General features: G+C 41.4%; 1 protein-coding gene across 14 annotated transcripts in view; it reads right to left on the bottom strand.

Annotated features, from left to right (window-relative positions):
- Positions 1-400: 400 nt before the first annotated feature.
- DMD (dystrophin) overlaps positions 401-15,716 on the bottom strand; it is a 1,320,554-nt gene continuing 1,305,238 nt past the window's right edge. For 10 of the 14 annotated variants that reach the window (XM_075774516.1, XM_075774534.1, XM_075774546.1 and 7 more), the window contains 2 exons: positions 13,836-13,928; positions 401-1,083 (listed from right to left, as the gene is read on the bottom strand). In XM_075774516.1, coding sequence (XP_075630631.1) covers positions 986-1,083; positions 13,836-13,928 — 191 coding nt within the window. In that variant the 3' untranslated portion in view covers positions 401-985. Of the gene's footprint in view, positions 1,084-7,339; positions 7,372-13,835; positions 13,929-15,716 lie in introns of all 14 variants that reach the window. The other 4 variants (XM_075774594.1, XM_075774617.1, XM_075774625.1 and 1 more) reach the window with 2 other exon arrangements.

The following is a 15,716-nucleotide window of genomic DNA, read 5'->3' as shown; positions in this document are numbered from 1 at the left end:
CTTTTCTCCTAAGCGGCAAAGGTGACGCCAGCGACGGCAGCGGGTGGGCGGCAGCTGTACCCAGCTCCTGCTGAAGCACTGGCTGCTGGCCGCGGCCAGCGGGCTACCGGACACTGAGGTCCAAAGGTTAAATCTGGTAAGGCAATTTCTACGTTCCTTTACTAACAGCATTCAGGAATTTAGTCAGCAGAGGAAATGCTGGCGCATAGGATGGTCATTAAATTCTTTCCTTTCCTTCTTTCTTCTGGGGTTTTTCTTTTTTTTTTTTTTTAAATTAATTTTTTGCAGGCTCTGTCATGTAATGTGCTCTTTCATTTAATTATTGCAAACTAGCTGTGTAATTCGTAATTAATTTTATTGGAAAGAGGTGACATAAGTACCTTCATTGGAAGTTGAGGAGTTTTGGTTTTTTTTAAGCCAGCTCTAGTCAGACAAAGCCAATGAGAAATGTAAGTTGGCCGTTTTGGTGTTGCTGCAGGAAATATTTCTTTTTTTTTTTTCCTTTTTGATAGGCAAGGAAAAGAACACAGGACATGAATCTCTCTGATGCAGCTGCAGAGCTGAAATGAAACTAAACAAATGTACTGCCTCAGTATTTTTTTTTGTGTTTTTTTTAAGGGGGTTTCTATAAACAATTATTTTTATAAAGCACACTTTAGTTTACAATCTTTCATTATAACTGTTATAAATTTTTTTAAACAACCCAAAATGCGTTCCATATAAAGAAATGGCAAGTTATTTAGCTATCAAGATTTTACATGTAGTTTTCTTATAATTTTTGTACAATTGCATAGACGTGTAAAACCTGCCATTGTTAACAAAACAGTAACAGACTTAGGAAACTACTGAAATCTACAGTATAGTACCACTACCCTTCACAAAAATATAGATTTGTTTTCTTGTAAACTCTTACAGTCTAATCCTCTTTGTAGTATGAATATTATAAAAACCATGCGGGACGCCTGAAGTTGTAAAACACATCTTGCTATTCTAACACCTTGTCGTCGGTCATCACTGTCACTAAGGTTTCCATCGCTCTTCCCAAGTCATCTGCCATGTGGAAAAGGCTCCCTACATTGTGGCCTGAAAAAGAAAGTCAAAGAAGAGGAAATTAAAAGAAGAAGACACGGCAGCAGATTGGTAGGAACGCTTTACGGAAAAGGCCGAGCACAGATCCATCACTCTCCATGTACCGCTCACACCATCCCCAGTGGAGGACACCAGAGAGCACTCTTTCTAGAAGTCTCCTGGAGGAATATAATACGCTGTCGTTAGTAAAAGTTGCCAGTTTTGCAGAACATTTAAAAGCAATATTGACTCGAATGGCTATGGTAAACTACATTGACAATGAGCCAGCACATTTGTGTTCCAAAAAGCCCCCCTGTAGCGATGAAGTTGCATCATTATGAATGGTCACCAAAAGCAACGATTAAATCCATTGACATCACAGAAAAGTTTCCAACTGGTGCTGCAAGTGTTTGACCATTCAATGTTCTATCAAGGAGAAAACCAGAAACAAATTGATCACCAGTAATTAACTAAATCATTAAACCCAAGAGGTCCCGGCAGGATACCTGCACGGATATCTAAAACGATGACCAAACTAAACGGCTGCAGTTTATTCAATGGTTTTTAAAAGACCCTTTGCAGCAGTCCAGCAGAACCAAAGATGCCACGATTACCAAGTAACTACTATACAGTGGTTCATTTGTGCATTTCTCCTCACCCGTAACCACTGTCCTACACGGAAGTGAAGAAGAAATGCAGAGTACAGTTCTGGAGACAAAATCTGTGACTTCTCACACTCATTTTACCACCGCTGCAAAGGGAAAGGAAAGTTCGCAATGCTGATCAGCAGCAAGAAATGGCTTCAACACAACTAGAGACTAAGCAGACTTGAAGGTACGGAGATTAACTTGCCACAAGTTACCATTTTAGGCCCTTGGCATACCCTGCCTGGTCTCCAGCTGCTTTTTAGAAGAGTGTGGGTCTCCTACAAGTCCTGTGTCAGATTTGCAGCCCTCTATGACTGTCTCAAGTACCCTCTGGCATCTCAAACGATAGAGAGATCACAGTTTAAACAGCTGAATCCCATCTGCTGTCTCCCTCCTGAAAAAAATATGACAGAAGAGGGAATATGACAGAGAACTAGGCACCCTACAAGATGAGCATCCAAACCAAGGACTGAGTGTTCAAGATTTCTTGCAAGGACAAGGAGGAACGAGCAGACAGAAGGTCTTAAAACAAGCAGAAGGAAATTATACTCCACACAGTACATAATTGTATTACTGAAATCATCGCCACAGGCTGATGTTTAGGCCAAACACATAAATGAGTTAAAAAAGGAGTTAGAAAATAATCACTGAAGAAAGATTTATTTAGATGCAAAGAAATGCATGTGACCTCCAACTCAAGAAGTCCCCAAGCTGCAGAGTGCCAGCAACTGCAAGTTTATAACAGGGGAAGTATTACTCAATAAAGCTATATGTGGCTATGGTCTGAGGGGTTTGATTTACTCCCCAAGAGTACTTGCGATAGAACATTTGTCTGGCAAAACATGGGAGGTGCAACACCATCTGCCCACAGCCCCGCTTCCCAGGAACGCTTTGCGTTAGCCTGGATGCCAAGACCTCGCCATGGTCCTTGAGGAAGGAGCACCCAATGACGAAAGGACATGACCAGGGTATCCAGGATACACCTTCCATGCACCTTTCCCTACCCATAATGTGCTGGAGCCCACCTACATGATGGGTGTCTCTCCTGCCACAACTGCCTTCTCTAACAACAGGAACCTTCCCTGTGGGGCAAATCAAGCTCACCATCCTCTTCCAAATGTTCACATTATGGTAGTCATGCACTGTGGACACTTCCACAGTACATAGGAGCTTGGAGTGCCGTTAGCCAATATTCATCAGCATTTATGGAACAGAAAAACATGACCTGAGAAACAGAGAAGTTTGTTTCTTCTGGAGAACTACTACCACCTTTTACATTCAAATACTAGTTTTTTAAAGTTGTGGGGTTTTGTTTTTTTTATTAAATGTAGCATTCATTACACACAACTAGGCTGTATCTAAATGATAACTATTCAACAAGCTGCCCATGTGATAGTGAGCAGTGCTGTGCCTGGAACAGTTTGCTGATACAAAGAAATACTTGGTTCTAATCTGGTGACATTTTGCTAGTGGCACTAATGTACAGAGAAACAAATGCATCAAACAGCAATTTCATCCATAAATCATTAATGTATAGTTATCCTATCTATCTCAAGCAAAATCTTGTCATTTGCTCATCAGCGCATCAAGTAACAGCATATGAAAAACTCCTGCCAAGTATTGGTCAAAACATAGTTTACTTTAAAGTAAATGTATGCTACCACATTTATTTTAGATGTAGAGGATAATCTCTCTTACTGGCACCATGCAGGCTGAGATCAATCCAGCAAATTACACCATGGAGAGTGAAAATCTGATGAAGTCATATGAAAATAAGAACATATTTTAGATGGGAGATGCTTACGTAAACAGACAGGTAACTGCCACTAGTTTGCTCTACTTACCTGAAACTCTGACATGGCTCAGGTGCATTTGCAGCATGTGCTATCAAGGCTGTATGGGAATAACCCTGGTATAACCGGAGTGACCTGCAGCATCCCCACAAACATCCTGACCCTGCAAACTACTTTCAAGAAATCTCTAGGCGTTAAATAAGCTTTTTCTTCCTCACCTGAGGCAACCTACAGACACGAGATGGTGGTGGTGAGAGTCGACACAGGCTACCCAGGTGTGGGAGGCACTGCTGCCTGTGGGATCATGGGCTCTTGTTCAGATCCGCTGCAACCTGTTGTTTCTAGAAACAACAATGGGACTCCAGGGCTCTTCAGGGATTCCAACACTGCTCATTCCCAACTTGGGAAGAGTGATCACCCTTCCACGGACTTAAGACCAACCCAAATTGCTAAACCCCATCTTCAGAAAAAATCAGTATTTGTTAATAATGTTTTGTTCTGTCAGATACGGAGCTGTAAAGGTAACAAAGGCAAGCTGGTTTTATAGAAAGAGGTTGGGTCTAGAAAGAATAACTTCAAAAATATTAAATAGTCTTTCAGAAGTATGCTGCAGTACGTACAAACTGCTAAACTGTTCAAGCAACTAAAACATGGGCCAAGAAGACCTTATGCATCTAAGGATCCCTAGGTATTCTTTTAATGCATAAAAATTACAGGAATGTCTGCTAATCTTTTTTTTTTTCTCTGTTAATTGCTGCCATATTTTTGAAATAACCATGCTTCAAATCCGATCTCCCTCCACAAAAGCTGCACAGAGGCGTGCTGGGGTGATTAAGGAGATACGAGTCCCTCTCCCCCACACCATCCACGCTCCCTCTCTAGCACAGGTCTTAATTTCATCTGCAGAAAAACCGAACAGTCATGTGTCTCCTCCTGAGCCAGCTGAGGTTACAGCTCAGAGCATGACCATAAACCACTGCTGAGTGCAGTTTACGCTAATAGCTGGACTGTAAAGTACAACAGCTTGGGGACCGCAGTCTCCGGGACAGTCACGGGATGGGAGGACGGGCCAGAAGAGCGGGCGGTAGTATAGCTGGGCCAGCCACTCCGCTGGAGAACCCTCAGCTGGGCGTCAGTGCACCGCCAGCACTTTTCTTGCCTCTCTTGCACGTGGGAGTTACAGCTAGGTTAGTCAAGACTGCAAGTAGTTGAGAGCAACATATACAGTAATTTCCTGGTACTGTATGTGTGCGATGAATGCTTCCTCTTCTATAATGCTTGTTACCTAAAAATAAGCGCTCAAATTCACTGTTTCTATATAGCTCTGCTGCTTCTATTGAATACTGCATACTTGCCCTCTCTAAGACTGAAAGATAGGACATTGACATTTTTAATTAAGAAGCAAATGAAAAAAATGCTGTCCTAAAAGTACTTAAAAAAATCTAAATCATAGCTTTCCATTCATTATTATTCATAATTTCAAGTAATGCCACCAAAGAAGGCATTAATTCCGTTCTTTTTTTTTTTTTTTTTAAAGCATTAAAGCTGGAAAAAGTTTTCTCCTTGCTTGAGGCACTGAAAGGTTAAGATCCTACTGTGTAATAAAAAAACTAGCACACACTTTGGAATGCAGCAATAAAGCTCAAAATGAACATGGACAGTATTAACTTAAGACTTATAAAATAGAGGGAATATTAACACAGGTGCATTTGCTTTGAAAGCAGAAGACACCTATTTCTGCTGACACTAACTACATCCCTTCTGGTCACACACAGAATGATGCGTTTCACATCTGCTGAATTTACTTTAGAGGCTCTACTGGAATTAAGGCCCTTGGGTGAGGGCGCAGGAACCGAGTATCAGTCTTACACTACAGCTTGTCAGAGAAATAAACGTGGAACATTCAGACTCAAAAGACTGGATAGAAAGTAAATTAAGAAACCCCAACACAATGCAGTGCCTTTTTTAGCAGCACAGATTTCTAACCCTTCCCTGACAAAAGAAAAATCCTTCCTGTTGGCGGCTTGGGTTTTGATACCCTCATTCATACTGAGTAATGCCACGAAATCCGTGGGATTATACATGAAGACAATACCTAAGGTGAGTAATGGGATCAAAACCTGGCAGGGTGGGTTTAAAACCACATGATCTACCTTTGTGCAAATGGATTCACACATAAAGCAAAAGCTGTTCTATACCTTAGTTCATACAGTTCATAAGCAGGCGGAGAACTGCATTTTATATTCAGCTCTGCAAGTTCCCAGTCCCCCTCTGGAACTGTCAGCGAGCACAAATATAACTGGAGTGATTCACTGAAGTCAACTTTTTTAGGGTTAAGTGGCTGGAATCTGATCAGGTAGGACATGTCTGCTTTTCTAATTTTTTTTTAATATTGAGTATGAAATGTGACCTTAGCAGCAGCAGCTTTTTCTGAATAATATGCATAAATATGAATGAAGATAGCAGAAAACAACCTGCTTTGCCGAACTGGAGAACAATTCTCAGACTGCATGAGCCCAGAACATGCAGGACTGAATATGAAATAATTTCCAGAAAATTTCTGGACTGGTGCAGTCTGTTGATGACATCCCAAGCACCCTTTTTTGATCCACGTGAGAGGACCTGCCATTTGAGGACAGACTTAACCTGCGCTGAGGATCTTACGCCTCGAAGTAGCTGGACCTGTGCCCGCTCCTAGAGCCTATGCAGAGAACCACTGTATTTGAAGGCACCGCACCGCGTGAGAACAAATCCTGGCTCACCCAGGGTAGCCTGTCAGTGACTGGGGGTTCACAACAGCTTTGCTAAAAACCCCAGCGTGGTGTGTTTCCCTGAGCCCCCCTCTCTGCACCAGCAGAAGTTTGCAAACCGGGTTACCCTTCAATTTCTGCCTCATCCGCACCGAAGATCCTCTGTGCGGGAAAGGTCATTTCACAGCTACTTGCAATTGCACTCAGGTAGTCTCTGAATATTTTATCTTTAATAATAGTTTTTGCTAGGAATTCATCTTTCAAACGTTGCATCTGGTTGGCGAGTCAGGAGCAGCTTCACAGAGGAAAAATCAAGGTTCTCTGGAAATACTTTCAAAGGTGCGACGACAACACAGAGCAAAAACGTTTTCCTCCATTAACAAGCAGTGACGTACAAATTCTAAAATCTATTTTGCATCAAAATCAAACCAACCACATCCAAAGTGCACAGTGAAAACCATCGCCCATTTGCATTGCTGAATACAACACCGTGGAGCTGGTCAATGTTAGTAGCATTCTTCATTCTGCAATAGTATATCAGGAATTAAAACACCTGAATCTCTTATACCTCTCAACTCTCACTGTTCTAAAGAAAAAGAAAAGAACTATTTAATAACTGAAGATGGTGGATGGTATATCGGCACATATATGTAAATACAATTGTGAGTATGTAAGCAGAACAGCAAGAGACATGGGTCTCCCTGTTGTGCTTTACATACAAGAACAACGGAGCGTGTCAATGACTGCAGCATATTTGCTGACCGCATTTATCACACAGAGGCTTAGTTTCAATGTGTTATTTTCTCCTCCCCATTCCCAAGTTTCCACCTCTGGGAGGATGTAAGACAATGCAGATCTCCGAGCTGACATTGTCTCCGCTGAAAGTTGAGAGGTACGCTACTGTTAGAGCACACATGGGGAAATGCACTCAGCAAAATCAAACAAAACCCAAAGCAAAATAAAACCACCCCCGCCCTTCACCAAGCCCAAGCAAACCCGTGCTGCCGTCACACGCATGCTGGGCACAGAAAGCAAGCTGTGACAAACAGAAGCCATGGCAGTGAGCCTGCATCTCACTAACCTCTCTCACTGGCTTTCCAGGGGCATTTCTTCCTTTAGGAACAGAGAGAGGAAGTGGAAGAAATATCAGAAAAGAAAGGGAAAAACCACACGTGAATATATATTTTATACTGTAAGAGACACTTCAATTTCCATGTAGGAATTTAATATAAAATAACAGCATTTCTGCTTTAAACAAAGACTGAAAGTGCACTGAAATCCACTGATGATTCTGAGCTGATTTATTCAAGAACAATTCTGTAATCCGTGGCTTGGTTTTAACCTAGCAAAAACTCTTGAGAAAAGTACTAAAACCAACTTGCAGACCTTTCAGTTGAGGATGAGGATGCCAGAGAAGATCTGAATTCACTTTCTGAGCATCCAAATTTCCTCAGTCTGAGTACTTCTACTAATCAGTATTAGTGGTAAAATCATGTTTCCCCAATGCCAAATCAATTCATCCAGACACTTTACATTTTCTTATGGCCTACATACATACATACAGGTATACACACATATATACATACGTGTACACACACACACACACATGTATTTTACACCTACAGCTGTAGATGGGTATATAACATGCTCACATTCAAAATAAATGTATTCTGAGAGATGTTTTCAACAAGCTGATCTGCAAGCATCGTAAAATTGAGGGGGCAGAGGGGGAAAGGGAGAAAAAAAATTCAAGTAAAAGGGGAAAAAAGGTAAAGTATCTCATAACTTTCAAGTTGTACTGCCAAAATGGAGGAGTCATTAATGGGTTTAGCTGAAAAGATGTTCCTGACGAGCCTTCACAGACGCCACACTTTGATCATACCGATTATTCTCAAACACTTATCATAGCATTATTTTTTTTTTTAAAGCCAGGTGTCAATCAACAGCAGAAACACCCCCTCACCTCCCTTCCCATGGCACAGCCAGTGACAATAAGACGCTCACTGTCTCCAGAAGCAGCATCCCACTGTCACCAGTGCATTACTGCCGGCACCGGTATGGCCCGACTTTGTAGCCTGAAGCAAGAAAGTCACTGCAGCAGACGCTGTTCAAGAAAGAGGATGATCTTTGCCCCAGAGCTGTTGTAAATGATGTAATTGTAAACAATGTACAGGACAACAGGGAGAGAGACAGATATAGAGAGGAGAACATCCCGGTCAGCATAACAGTAACCTAATTGCTGTCCAGTATTTGTCTAGGTATGGCAGCCTGCAGGAGAAGGGAAGGAAGACAACAAATAGCTTTGCAGGTATTTTACAAAGCGCAGAACAAGGGTCAGCAACAGAGCAAAGCCGAGCAGAGGTGGTGAAGGAGAGGAGCAGAGGGTGGAGGAAGGGAATGTCACCACTGACCACCACGGGTCAGAGCCACCACTCAGCTACTAACTCCACGCGACGGAAACAGCCGGGGCAACCTGTGAAGGACCTGGACAGCAAAGGTTACAATTTACACAACAGAGGAAGAAGTTTTACTCCCTTCCTTCCCCTCTCCCTCTCCTCAGAAGCATACTTACTATTAGAAATGATAAAAATAGGTTTGCAGTCATGCTCTGGATGTGGGTTTTATTCTGGTCCTAAGGGGAGCTTTGACTCAGGTTATGTCTATACCACACGTGCTGGCGGTGCACAGAGGTACCAAAGCCAGCTTGATGGCTAGGAGCTTCGGTTCTAAGGACGTCACTTTGCAGGCTTGCCTGACTCTCTAGGACTTAGATGAGCGCCTACACAGCCTGAGACCTCCTCTGGCACTTTTACCGGGAGCTATGAATGCTAACAAAAAAAATGCCTCCCAGGAGGGAAGATGAGAACCTCTCACCAATGTAAATCATGTTACAGAAGGTCCTTGAGAATGAAGATATAAAGTCCATTGCATACTTTGGTCTTCTTCTGAGGAAGAGCCCCCAAGTAGGTGGTCTGCCTAAGGCCTCCAGAAACTGCAGCGTGGTACAGCTGGGTGTGCAAGAGTCCTGGGGCATGAAAGAGATCCAGCAGAAGACAGTTTAGCTTGGGTCAAGAGGAGAGAAGGAACTGCCTACATGCAAAATACTGGATCCTTTTGAAGGTCTGAAGAAATGCCTATCTGCACAGGCATCTGAAAGTGCAGCTACACAGTGTCTCATGTAAATATCTACATGAGACAGACTGGATTGTGCTTGAAAATGAATGCATTTAAAGGTAACTGGGATAGCTCTGCACCACACAAAATAGCTGGTGAGGAAAGTCTGTGGTGAGTAATCAGCCCCAGAATGTGTTAACTGCAACAGAGAGTAGCACTACTACAGTAACAGCTAATTTCTTTTGGAGAAAGATTAAGAAGGGTTTAATGGATTTTACTTTATTTTCTTCTTTGCATATGAATGAATGCGTGTCTCTAAGTTTTCAGGCAAGGAGTATGGCTTGGCATAAATTGCAGAGGAAGAAGATTGTCTGTATTGCTGCAGTTCTGAAAATTTGTATTCTATAAGGCATCAAAATACTGATACACAATCCACGGGTGCCTAATTATTTAGTATTATTCCTGCTTAAATCAATATTTCCTATCCTTACAAAATAGAAGAATATTTCTTTTTCTCTTTTGGAAATCTACATGACATTGTATCACAGGCAAAGGTACACAGAGAGTGATCAAATCTAACCTGAAAGCAGAGGCACCCATAAAAACCTCACGCATCTATGGAGAGTCAGATCAAAGCAGAGAGCACAAAGCATCTACTGCACTGCCCCCCTCGCTCAGCTCAGGAGAGGGATGGATGGGCTGCAGAGGGGAGAGATCTGCATCTGCAAACAGCTTTTCTTAAAAAAAAAGTTCCTTGAAGTTTTGTTAAATTCATTAACGTATTCTCAGTTTACATCAGAACTGAGCATTACAAGTCATCAAAGATCTAGTCCTCCTCATCACTATGCCAGCAGAAATCTGCAGAGAGGCTCAGTCACTTCAGTGCTGTTGTGCCACAGGGGAGTGCTAAGGGTGCTAAGGGATCTCAGTCATCTGGGCTCACTGATGTGGGATGTAGGACCATAGCACGGAGAAGGGGACACAGTCGAGAAGAGGCCAGCATAGCTCAACTGCAAGAGTATTTCCAGAATAAACTACAGTATAACAACTCCAGGGCGCTCTTCCATTTATTCAGTAAAGTGTGTAAAGAAAAGTCTGCCTTGTAAGACTTTTTTGCTGTCAGAATAAGAGAAACTGCATTATTTGCAGCGCTCGAAGTTGCTGGTTCTACTTAGGACATTAGTCCCATTCATGACAGAGCCTGGCTGATGCAAGAGTGAGAGGAGAAAATCCGTCTGGTGTGTTTTTATGTGACTGAGAGAAAAGTAAAACAAAACTTGCAAAAGATGGTGCTATTCATAGTGCCATTTATTTATTGCTGTGAGTTCTTGGCATTTCACTGCACAAGACAACAACTGCATTAAGTAATACCATCTTAAACAGTAACGGTGAGTACCGATTCCTCTCCAAATGTTTCCATGTGATGTCATGGCCTCTTAGCTCTTCTAAGCCATCTTGGTCTCATTTCTAACCACTTCTTGGCTCTCACTTTCTCATTATCCACCAGCAAGGGCTCTGCACTGAAAGCCTGGGAAGTTCTCTTGCCAACTTCAGTTAGCTCAAGAACCTCTCCCTCTAAATTCCTCTCTGAGCTTCATTCATAGAAAGCATTTGCCCCAAAACCATAACCACAAAACACAACCTGGTCCACCATGAGATTCACCAGCAGCAGTGCAACTTGTTTGGTGCTGGAGACATGAATTTGGCCTTAAAAATACCAGCCTGCCAATCTTGCTTTCTAACTGTGAACCACTTCCCTGGAGATTTAGTAGCCTGGGCACAAATACAGCATGAAAATGTTTTCCTCTGTGGTCCATTATCAAGCAGGGTCAAATAAACCACTGAGGTGGTATTTAATGGTAGATTTCCACTAAATGTCAGACCTCTGGCTTTGACATCTGTTTTGAGTTAGCACAGCAGCTGTTTGAAGCAGCTGCAGCAGTTGTGAATTTGCTGGGAGCAGCAAACTGAAAGAGGAATGGATGGGAAACCTTGTAGATTAAAAGGAAAGAAAAATTCCTTTACGACAGCAATCATCAGGTATTCAGCAGAATTTCCCTCTCCAGAAATGAAACAGCGTTCAGACGAACAGTCAGCTGTGCAAGGAGCATGGAGGTCCTCTGCTCTTTAGGAAATGCCAAGAACTGCCAAAAGGTTAAATTGAAGAAACAAACAAAAAACCTATAAAAGGTATATAGGAACACAAGTTAGTGCACCTGAGATCTGCTACTTGCTTTAGAAAACTATTTCTCAACCTGAGAAAATCTTATTCTTCAGATGCTTTCCATGATATTTAGACTAAATATTTTAGTTTTAGCTTGTAACCTGTGATGTTCAACTCTACATCTCTGCACCCGAGCACAGATATTTGCTCCTTTTCTCTCTTCACTGCTTATTCAGCTCTGAACTTTTCTCATGAACCAAAGCCTTGAGAGTCCACTTCGATCTTGTCATACTATTCTGCACTTGTCCAATTTGTCATTATCCCAATGGCAGTAAGATATCCAGAATTATATCCTTGATTCAAAGGAGTATCACTGCCTATGCTGTGACATGCTGGAGCTAGACAGTTTGAAATTTAACATGCTTATTTTTACAAGCCACAACGGAAATCCACATTTAATGTCCTGCCAGCAACTTCCCAGGCCTTTTAATACATCCCTACATTTCCCCAACTGATTCCATGTATAAATTTCAGGTTATTTGGATGGATGTTTTTCCCTTCCTGGATTTCATTTTGTTATTCTCATTTTCAATCAAGGTAAGGTTTTGATGACTGCCCTGTGTCCTTTGTAGCTCTTCTGGAATTGTATGGTTTATGAATATCACCACAGACTTCTCCTTCTACAGCATTTGTACAGAAATAAACAAAGCTACTTCTAGTACTAGTCAATCTTGGACATTTATTCCATGTTCCTTCTAGTTTTAATTCCTAAAGATAGTATGCATCACATGTGGTGCCACCTTACCCAAGTAGTTTGAATTCACCTTTCAAATGATATCTCATAAGCTACGATATCACAATACACTTCTAAATGCCAGACTGGGATGACTGAGTTTCTTGCATCTGACATTTTTTAAAAAATTCTATTTAATAAGAATTAATATAAGAAAATATACTTATATACTTATAAAATATACTTTATAGATCTGTGCTCATCACTTGTTTGGGCTTATTGTTCTGTTTCCTGGATACCTACAAATAGCTTGAGATTTGATGCAACCTGTAATGCAAAGAAATAAAATACTACTTCCAACACATCTGAATCCTTACACTACACCCTCTTCTCAGGCTGCTTTGCCAAACTTTCACTCTTTTGCAATTACACTTTGATCTTTTATTATAGATTGGAAACATGAGATACAGATAATGTTAAGGTGGAGATGAATGTAGTTAACAATACATTGTATTAGATTTTCTTCAATAATCTCTCTCTAAATGATCCCATCTTTTGATCTATAGCATGAGATCTTATGCAGTTCATATTGCCCCGTCCTTTTCCACTGCTTACAGACAATGCCTGGTGAGAGCTGAGCTTGCTTTGAAATCAAAGGACGGAAAAAACTTGACTTCAGTTAAAGTTTAGCACGATGGTTTACGCATTTATCTACTAAAGAACCTCTGTGTGTTGTGTGACACCTGTGTAAGGTGCCCTGCAGTAAGTCTATGCCCCTACTGAAATCCACTTAACAGGCTGTCAACAGAGACCGGGGCTTGCTTTCGCCGAGAGGTTTATGCCTGAGCCTTCTTTCACAGCAACAGGTAATACCCCAAAGTTCCCGTCTCCTGCTAGGAATCTAAGCCATTTTTCTCAGCAGCAGAGTATTTTCTCTGGGCTGAGAAAAGACCTTCTTCAATGAAAAAAGGTTGAACAAATAAATCCCAGTGATACAAATGCTTATCTTTAGCAAACGACAGGAAACATTGAAAGAAATGGTGTGGCTGTTCGCACAAGCATAGCCCACAGTGCACAAATGAACATCCCACTTGTTTTTCCTCCATCGCTTTGGACCCAAGTGCTACAAGGTCGAGAACTTTGACTCAGAACTTTAATATTATTTCAAACTAGATTCTTCTTGGAGAAAGGTAAAGACAGAAGAAAAATGTGCTAAGATGTATTAAAAATAAATCAGCAAGGGGACTGACTGAAAAGGAGAGAAGCTGTGAGAAAAGGAACATGGGAAAAGGGAAGAGAAGAAAATGCTCAGGAAAAAAGAGTCTCAGCCAGACACTGTTTCATCCACGTATCTGGCAAAGGCTACCTGTGGCAGTAGCTCAAGGTAAAGGAGGAGCAGGCTGCTTCTCAACTCTAAATAAGACAGGTTTCTCTACAGCTGTTGTTAAAAAGAAAACAAAGAGCAGCAAAAAGCCTGAAACCAAAACACAACCCCCTGAAAACATCAAGGAAGAGAAAGCACTTTTATCTTCTTCCCTCTCATCTGCCGCAGGCAGCAGCGCTCACCTCTGGAGCTGGGGAAGGAGTTGTTCAGCTGCTCCATCACTTCCTCCAAACCTGTGCTTGTGTCCTGGGGAGGGCTGAGCAGCTCATCCTCGCCTGGAAAGCAAATCCACACCACTGCATGAGAGCCACTACAAAACCATTTGCTCACAGCTTCCTATTGCCGATGTCCTTCATGAAGCTGAGGCTGTTCACCTAAACACATCTTCTGCTTAGTATACAATCAAAATTTTAAAGTTGAATTTTGTTGACCATTATGTTTCTTTTTAAGGATCTAAGTGAAATTAAACCATGAATTTTAAACAATTAACACCGACTTCAATTCATAAAAAGGGATTTAAGAAATAATCTGCTCTGGTAAAAGAAGTGGGGTAAAATGTCTGCTAGGAACATTTAGTTCCATAAATGACACTCGTTGTTTCAGCTTCTCTTATTCTATTAATGGAAAAAGAAATTGCTGTTGTGAGTGCTGCTATTGAGCAGCTTTCTAATAGTGCTAGATTCATGTTAGCACTGCTTTGCCTAGCTGCGTAGATCAGTAGAAACCCAGATTCTCATCTGCATCAGTATTAATATTTCTGACAGTTTAATTGCATCAGATTGGCGCTCCAAGAACATTCAATTGTACTGTAAAAGGGTTTAGCAGCAGTTTAATAAAGCGAAATACATTTCTCCCACTGAATAATTTCTATAACCTGATTATAGGGCAGCAGCTTAATGGGAAATGCAATACATTTTATTTTTACTGGGTTTTTTTTTGTTCATGGTTTCAGATAACTAAAATCCATATGTTGACTTTACTGTTGACCCTAGACTCCAACACAAATAAAGCATCTGAAAAAAGAATACACCTAAAGGATATACTTTCAGTGAGATTCTCCTTTTTTACTACATTTCTTTTATCCTTATTAAAACACCAAAGCAATTTTGCCTGAGGTACATCCTTATTTTGAAAATGACTTAATGACCCTTTATTCTAATCTGTCTTGCCCTACTCAACTTGAGTAACAGACTGCCTGATTTTCTGTCAGCATTTACATTCTTTAAACACCAAGGTGCTCCATGCTAGTGGGAAACCTACTAAAAGAGATGCTAAAGGAACACTTCAGGATTGCACATATTTCCTATTGCTAGGCTTAGTGTTGGCCTCACCTTAGGGCCAGGAGTTTCACAAGAGTTATTACTGACCGAGAGTAATTTTTCCCACTCCAGTACAAGAAGTGGGGTAAAGTGTCTGCAGAAAGCACTTAATTCATATGAGTGATGGTCTTCATATCAGCTTCTTTTATTCCATTAAAGGTCTAAAAATAGGTGCTGAGACTGCTTGCAGTTTGTTCAGCTTTTGACTGGTGCTGGTTTCACACAAATCAACTCACACCATGAGCTACTTTTGCATCAAGCATTGCACCGACAGGGGTGCCTTAGCAGAAGTAATGTCAAGGTGAAAACTCACAGTAAGATCTTGACGCTTCTACCCAGGCTGCGGACCTTATTAGCATGCCTGTGGAAAGCTACCTGGCCCTAAAGATCAAAAGAAGAGAGAATGCAGTGGTTCTGCTGTCCTGGCCAAGAGCAACTGAGGACAGGTACTGATTTCCAAACGTCCTGGTAAGCGGTGACACAAACTGAACTGTGTGAACCCTCAAAACTGGTGTATTTTTTTATTTAAAATGCATTATTTTTATTTTTTTCTCATTTAGATGATTTTTCTGAGCATTTCCTTGTAAATGACAAAATAAGACATCAGCCAAGCGACATGTCAAAAATAAAGACACCTTCAGACCTCCATTACCTCTTTACCCAACACAGTATTTCCCATTCGTGTTTCTACAGAAGGCTCAGAGAGCTGGCTGGGTGGGTGTCAAATATTCTGGTGGTACCTGA

This window comes from Balearica regulorum, chromosome 1 (genome assembly GCF_011004875.1).
Source record: "Balearica regulorum gibbericeps isolate bBalReg1 chromosome 1, bBalReg1.pri, whole genome shotgun sequence".
Lineage (NCBI taxonomy): Eukaryota > Metazoa > Chordata > Aves > Gruiformes > Gruidae > Balearica > Balearica regulorum.
This window is presented reverse-complemented; position numbering and strand designations above follow the sequence as displayed.